The sequence below is a fragment of the Octopus sinensis genome, linkage group LG28, assembly GCF_006345805.1.
Source record: "Octopus sinensis linkage group LG28, ASM634580v1, whole genome shotgun sequence".
Lineage (NCBI taxonomy): Eukaryota > Metazoa > Mollusca > Cephalopoda > Octopoda > Octopodidae > Octopus > Octopus sinensis.
In genome coordinates, this window is record NC_043024.1 from 9,986,137 (window position 1) to 9,994,821 (window position 8,685).

At 41.3% G+C, this 8,685-nt stretch overlaps 1 protein-coding gene across 1 annotated transcript in view; it reads left to right on the forward strand.

Annotated features, from left to right (window-relative positions):
• Positions 1-7,408, forward strand: part of LOC115225661 (solute carrier family 13 member 5-like) — a 37,604-nt gene extending 30,196 nt beyond the window's left edge. Inside the window, exon 15 of the mRNA XM_036514601.1 lies at positions 7,173-7,408. Coding sequence (XP_036370494.1) covers positions 7,173-7,334 — 162 coding nt within the window. The 3' untranslated portion in view covers positions 7,335-7,408. The remainder of the gene's footprint in view (positions 1-7,172) is intronic.
• The last annotated feature ends 1,277 nt before the right edge of the window (positions 7,409-8,685 follow it).

Consider the following 8,685-nt stretch of genomic DNA (forward strand, 5'->3'; position numbering starts at 1 on the left):
TACAGCAAATATTCTGCTCAATACCACAGATTTGCTTTAATGCCCTGATGCAGTACCAGGCAGTGGCTCTCGTGGCTTCTGATCTTAACTGATTGGAAGTGTTATCATGTACATTGTTTTGTCTTGGTATAAAAGATGGGCTACAGCAATTATTCTGCTCAATACCATAGATTTGCTTTAATGCCCTGATGCAGTTCCAGGCAGTGGCTCTCGTGGCTTCTGATCTTAACTGATTGGAAGTGTTATCATGTACATTGTTTTGTCTTGGTATAAAAGATGGGCTACAGCAAATATTCTGCTCAATACCACAGATTTGCTTTAATGCCCTGATGCAGTTCCAGGCAGTGGCTCTCGTGGCTTCTGATCTCAACTGATTGGAAGTGTTATCATGTACATTGTTTTGTCTTGGTATAAAAGATGGGCTACAGCAAATATTCTGCTCAATACCACAGATTTGCTTTAATGCCCTGATGCAGTTCCAGGCAGTGGCTCTCATGGCTTCTGATCTTAACTGATTGGAAGTGTTATCATGTACATTGTTTTGTCTTGGTATAAAAGATGGGCTACAGCAAATATTCTGCTCAATACCACAGATTTGCTTTAATGCCCTGATGCAGTTCCAGGCAGTGGCTCTCATGGCTTCTGATCTTAACTGATTGGAAGTGTTATCATGTACATTGTTTTGTCTTGGTATAAAAGATGGGCTACAGCAAATATTCTGCTCAATACCACAGATTTGCTTTAATGCCCTGATGCAGTTCCAGGCAGTGGCTCTCGTGGCTTCTGATCTCAACTGATTGGAAGTGTTATCATGTACATTGTTTTGTCTTGGTATAAAAGATGGGCTACAGCAAATATTCTGCTCAATACCACAGATTTGCTTTAATGCCCTGATGCAGTTCCAGGCAGTGGCTCTCATGGCTTCTGATCTTAACTGATTGGAAGTGTTATCATGTACATTGTTTTGTCTTGGTATAAAGATGGGCTACAGCAAATATTCTGCTCAATACCACAGATTTGCTTTAATGCCCTGATGCAGTTCCAGGCAGTGGCTCTCATGGCTTCTGATCTTAACTGATTGGAAGTGTTATCATGTACATTGTTTTGTCTTGGTATAAAAGATGGGCTACAGCAAATATTCTGCTCAATACCACAGATTTGCTTGTCAGTTGTTTGACTTTAACCAGATGAGCATGTCCCTTAGTGGCTGACGATATGTGCATTTCTGATCACAAGCAGAAGTAGTGGGGGAGCATCATAGTCATGTACTGAGAGGAATTCTTGGGTGGTTTGAATAATTCACCTTTGGAAACATGGGTGGTTCTTTCAACATCCTTAAACAACACCTATTCAGGGACCTTTTGAGCAGGATTGGCTACTCACCTGGGCTCCACCTGCAAGGTCATGCATTGTTTATCTTGATGAGGTCACCATGTCGTGCACATATGGTTGTGATGCCCATGCCTGGTGTACCTTTATCAGACGGGTAGTCATGATGGGTATTTTGGGCTTCCTAAATTTGTGCCCTAGTATAATATCATCAATGCTGATCATTAGTAGTAATATATACATACATACATACATACATACATATATGTATGTATATATATATATATATATATATATATATATATATATATATATCCACCAAAGTATCAAGGTAACTGTAGGTTACCCCACTCGGCACCCTAACAATAGACTCCCTGTCCTTGATACTGAACTTTAGTTGGAGACTGTGAACAACAGAGTGCAGCTCCTCCACTCCTATTACATGAAACCTGTAACTTCAAAATATGTTGTCCCCAATAACTCAGCTTTGTCACACAACATGAAAATCAACATACTAATAGCAGACCTAGTTAGGATAATGAACAACATGTACTCACTATGCAAACCCTATGAAACTAGGAAACATGTACAGAACTTCATGCACCACATGTAATTCTCTGGATATGGTCAGAAAGATAGGGCTTGGGTATACAGGGGAGCTAGAAAGAAGTTAGATAGCATTATATATAATGAAACCAAGGATGCCTGCTCCACATTAATATCTATGTGTATACGTAGGTATACGTGTGTAGAATGCATCCCCACTTTTGGCACTATTTTGTTAGTAAACAGTAAGAACTGTGTCTAAAGTATATACTCTTTACTCTTTTACTTGTTTCAGTCATTTGACTGCGGCAATGCTGGAGCACCGCCTTTTAGTCGAGCAAATCAACCCCGGGACTTATTCTTTGTAAGCCCAGTACTTATTCTATCGGTCTCTTTTTGCCGAACCGCTAAGTGACGGGGACGTAAACACACCAGCATCGGTTGTCAAGCGATGCTAGGGGGACAAACACAGACACACGAACACAGACACACAAGCACACACACACATATATATATATATACATATATACGACAGGCTTCTTTCAGTTTCCGTCTACCAAATCCACTCACAAGGCATTGGTCGGCCCGGGGCTATAGCAGAAGACACTTGCCCAAGATGCCACGCAGTGGGACTGAACCCGGAACCATGTGGTTGGTTAGCAAGCTACTTACCACACAGCCACTCCTGCACCTATATATATATATATATTATATATATATATACACATACATACATATATACAACAGGCTTCTTTCAGTTTCCGTCTACTAAATCCACTCACAAGGCATTGGTCGGCCCGGGGCTATAGCAGAAGACACTTGCCCAAGATGCCACGCAGTGGGACTGAACCCGGAACCATGTGGTTGGTTAGCAAGCTACTTACCACACAACCACTCCTGCACCTATATATATATATATATATATATATATATATATATATATTATATATATATATAATACATACATACATATATACAACAGGCTTCTTTCAGTTTCCGTCTACCAAATCCACTCACAAGGCATTGGTCGGCCCGGGGCTATAGCAGAAGACACTTGCCCAAGATGCCATGCAGTGGGACTGAACCCGGAACCATGTGGTTGGTTAGCAAGCTACTTACCACACAGCCACTCCTGCGCATGTATTACTACTCCGAATGTGGACAGTTCGTGTAACATGTAAAGCAAATAAACACGTAAAATGATAACAATGCCTTCATTTGAGTTGTCCATCACCCATCAAGAACGAAACTACACATAACAGTGCCTGCCCTACATACAGAAGTAAAGACTGGAATAGGATACAGAGAGTTTGTGACAAAGCAAACACGATGAACACATGGTACAAGTCCAACATGTGGGATTACGTCAGCAGCTGGGGAGCTGACCGGAACTTGGGGCTGACCGGAACTTGGGGCTGACCGGAACTTGGGGCTGACCGGAAGGGGCAGCGGTGACATGCGCGCATGCAGCGAGGGCAGGATTCTGCCTTTTCGAGTCAGGTCGCTGAGCAGGTACGACGGGTCATCACGTTGTTTAAGGTTGGGAGAAGCAGCTGCTATTTCTAGCATTCGGGTCAGGCTGTGTTGAAGGATCCATTACCGCTGAAGGGTCTCCATCTGAGCGAAAAGAAGGTAGGTGCCTTTATTTTGAATCTCTTGCATACACCACACAATAAATATCAAAGTGTGATGTTTGTGGAGGCCACAGTCGATGGAGAACTAGCCCGAAGGTTTAGGAAAGCTCTGAGGGAGACCGAACTCAACATTAAGATTGTTGAAAAGCCAGGGAACTTCATCATATCACAGTTATGTAGGATGTGTCCCTTTGAGAATGCCACATGCATGAATGGTAACTGCATGGTGTGTAAAATTAACCCTGGCATTAACTGTAGAACTAGAAATATAGTCTACAAAGGTGGCGAGCTGGCAGAAACGTTAGCACACCAGACGAAATGCTTACCGGTATTTCATCCGTCGTTTGGTTCTGAGTTCAAATTCTGCCAAAATCGACTTTGCCTGTCATCCTTTCGGGGTCGATTAAATAAGTACCAGTTATGCACTGTGGTCGATATAATCGACTTAATCCGTTTGTCTGCCCTTGTTTGTCCCCTCTATATTTAGCCCCTTGTGGGTAGTAAAGAAATAGGTATTTCGTCTGCTGTTATGTTCTGAGTTCAAATTCCGCCGAGGTCAACTTTGTCTTTCATCATTTTGGGGCCGATTAAATAAGTACCAGTTATGCACTGGGGTCGATATAATCGACTTAATCCGTTTGTCTGTCCTTGTTTGTCCCCTCTATGTTTAGCCCCTTGTGGGTAGTAAAGAAATAGGTATTTCGTCTGCCGCTACGTTCTGAGTTCAAATTCCGCCGAGGTCGACTTTGCCTTTCATCCTTTCAGGGCTGATTAAATAAGTACCAGTTATGCATTGCTGTCAATATAATCGACTTTATCCGTTTGTTTGCCCCCTCTATGTTTAGCCCCTTGTGGGTAGTAAAGAAATAAGAAATGTAATCGACAACATAAGGTGCTTGTAAAGACAAGAACATGACATACATAGGGGTGACATCTAGAAGCATTGCAGAAAGATTAGATGAACATTTGAAACAATATGATGACAAACAACAGTCCACCATACTCTGCCAACATACCAAAGACCAACAAGGAAGCCACCTGGGTCAACTTGACATCCACATTTTATCCAAGCAGCCGAAGAACCCTGCACTCAGACAAATACAGGTGTATGTATAAATGAAACGTACCCCGTACTAAATAAGAAATACACATAGAGAGTAGTGATACCCCTATACCCATAGTATATACATATACAGGTAGATATGTTAGAAGGCTATGATATAGGTGAATATATATGTGTATATATATATATATATATATATATATATATATATATATATATATATGTATATATATATATATAACAATTGCAGCGTGGAAGGTGTTTGTAAGCCATTTAAGAAACATGGAAAAACCGTTCGATTCACTTCAATATTTAAGTTTAATTTGTCAAAATATTTTCGTCGCTTTAAGACCGCGACCTGTTCACTGACAAAAATCCGAGGGAACAGGTCGCGGTCTTATAGCGACGAAAATATTTTGACAAATTAAACTTAAATGTTGAAGTGAATCGAACGGTCTTTGTGTGTTCTTAAATGGCTTACAAACACCTTCCACGCTGCAATTGTTTTCGTTCCAGCACACGGTCTCAGATCAAATCACTTGCTATGCAAGTACATCTCTGTAATATATATATATATATATATATATATATATATATATATAGGTAGGTAGGTAAACACATATATATATAGGTAGGTGTTGCACTCATGATCAGAAGATCATGGTTTCAAAACCTAGACTAAGCGGTTCATTGTGTTCTTGAGCAAGAGGGTTCCTCTCCTATTGTTCTGCGATCACTTTGACCCCTGATGCATAGCACACCATCCACCTGTTCAGACAATGTCAATTTGATGGAGAGAGGGAGCTAACATGCAGCACACCCATCTGATCATTGGGGACAAATAATTGATGTAGGTTGTTTTGCAAAAACTGAACCCTCATATATCACCTTCAACTGGAGAGTCCATCAAATATATATATATATATATATATATATATGTATATATGTATATGTATATATATCCTTTAATCCTTTAAAATGTTTTAGTCCGAAGGCCGCGGCAATGCTGGGGCACCACCGCTGAATGAGCTACACTAATATGTGAATCCACCTCTGATACGTGGCACTTGATCAACAAGGGAGTTCGACGCTGCTGCCCGCATCTGCGTCTCCTGTGGTGAGGTAGGTTCATCTGGGACTCCCGACAAGAAGAGATCCAGTTTAGTTTTAAAGAAACCCACATCCACACCATGTAAGTCTCTCAGGCATTTAGGGAGGATGTTAAAGAGCTGTGGTCCTCTGAAACCCAAGCTGTTGCAAGCTTATATATATATATATATACTCTTCAGACGGGAAGAGTGGGGTAACAGCTATTATTTTGAATCGGTACTATGAAGTTTGCAAATGGGAAAACCATTGATACTGTTGGCTGTAGACTCCGCCAACACCACCACCACCACTATCACCAACACCACCACCACCACTATCACCAACACCACCACCACCACTATCACCAACACCACCACCACCACTATCACCAACACCACCACCACCACTATCACCAACACCACCACCACCACTATCACCAACACCACCACCACCACTATCACCAACACCGCTACAGCCATGATCACAACCACCACCACTGCTGCTATTGACATGATCACCACCATCACTTCCATCTCCACCACCAGTCACCACCACCATCACCACCACCACCACTACAGCACCATCTCCTCCACCACCACCACCACCATCACCACAACCATCAACACCACAACCACTGAGATCACCACCACCACCACCACCACCACCAACACCACTACCATCACAACCATCACCACTGACACTGCCACTATCACCATCACCACCACCACCACAACCATGATCACAATCATCACCACTACCACCACCATCACCACCACCACTGCACCATCTCCTCCACCACACCACCACCATCACCACAACCATCAACACCGCAATCACTGAGACCACCATCGCCACCACCGCCACGACCACCACCAGCACCACCTCCACTGTCACCATGTCACTAGTATTGTCACTGCCACCACCACCACCACCACCACCACCCATACCTTCAAGACTACCTGCAGCAAGTGCGCCATCACCACCTTCAACGCCAACAGTACAACCACTACCGGTGATACCAAAACAACCACCGCTACTATTACTACTGCTTCTAAAGCCAACGGTTACAGAGGAGACAACTTTCCCTTTGCAAAACTACAACTTTGTGACAACCAATGCTGGTATGTTTACGTCCCCTGTAACTTAGCGGTTCGGCAAAAGAGACTGATAGAATAAGTACTGGGCTTACAAAAGAATAAGTCCCGGGGTCGATTTGCTCGACTAAAGGCGGTGCTCCAGCATGGCCACAGTCAAATGACTGAAACAAGTAAAAGAGTAAAGAGATATAAGGGTACTGCACTGTATATTGTCTCCCTCTCAAAAGTGACAGTTTTTTTTTTAACCATTTTTTTTTACCATTTTTTAACCATTTTTTAAAACCATTTTTTAAACCATTTTTTTAACCATTTTTTAAACCATTTTTTAAACCATTTTTTAAAACCATTTTTTAAACAATTTTTTTAACCATTTTTAAACCATTTTTCTTAACCATTCCTCTTCTCTCTTTTCAGGTTTCCACTGGTTTCTTGATAAACGTAATCTGTGTCCTTACGCTGACATTGGCCGTCCACACATGGGGCGAATTAATATTTCACTTCAATGAAGTACCCAGTGCCTTTCTAATAAATGCCAACACAACAGTCAATGCCACCGTCCTTAACAGTGGCCAGTAATTCTTAAAAATCCTCTCTGTGATTTTACTGGACTTTGTAAAGGAACAAAATAAACTTCGAGATTCAGAAATAAATTTTGATTTTAATATTCATTTCTTACATAAGAATATATATATATTTATGTGTGTGTGTGTGTGTGGAGGCACAATGCCTGGTGGTTAGAGCAGTGGACTCGTGGTTTCAAATCTCAGACTGGGTGATGTGTGTGTTTATGAGCGAAACACCTAAGCTCCACGCGGCTCCGGCAGAAGGTAATGCCGAACTTCTGCTGACTCTTTCACCACAACTTTCTCTCACTCTTTCCTCCTGCATCTTGCAGCTCACCTGCGAGGGACTGGCATCCCGTCCAGGTGGGGAACCTATACGCCAAGGAAACTGGCCCTTATGAGCCAGGCATGGCTCGAGAAGGAACAAACAGGTGTGTATATGTATCTATATATGTATACAATGTGACCGCGTGTGTACCGTTGGCGATTTATTTTTCCTGTCTTCCCTTCTCCCATGTTTCCGATGAAGAGCTCCGCTCGAAACGTTAAACCCTCCTTCTTCCCTTCCTTCCTGAGTATCCAATAATACTATATTTGTTCAATGTCCTCGTGTTGTTGTGTTTTCTTGTTTGGATTAACTATATATATGTATCTGTTTACTGTTAAAACTGACCAGATCCAACCTCTCACACTTGCCTTACAATGTCATTCTAAAACCACATCATCAAAATCTCAAAGCCACAAGATAATGCATGATTAATTCCAAATAATGTGAATAAAAAAGCAATAGATTTGGCTGATAAATCTTAACATCAAAGGTTCAAATCAGACCCCAATCAATTACAAATGATAAAAATCACTTTTTTTAAAAAACAAAATCAAAATGTTGTTTAAAGACAGTGACATGTAGATGGAGGTTTCAATCTCTGCCAGGAGCTACAAAGAGAATTTTTGCTACATAGTTTTATTTTATGTATCTGGAGAGATGGAAAAGAAGAAAAATATCCTTAATAAGGTCCTGGGCACTTTTGAACTCTGCAACAGGATGTTTCTATACATTTTTGCAAACCAAGGACGTTAAATAGACCTCCTTGACTCAAGTTAGAGAAGGGGTGCGTATTATACTCAAGGTTTAGGTTTTTCAGAGGTACAGCCCCCTAAAAATCCCCTGCATATTATACTCAAGGATTTACGGTAGATAGGATCAATAAACAATCATTAATATAGCTTCAGATACTTCCCTTTTTTATGTAAATAGTGTCACTGACTTTGTGGTACAGTGAAAAAGAAGGTTTGTACGAAGGTAAAGGTTGAAGGTTCAATTTCTCTTGGATATTACTACGTAATTTTAGTTTTTGTTTTAT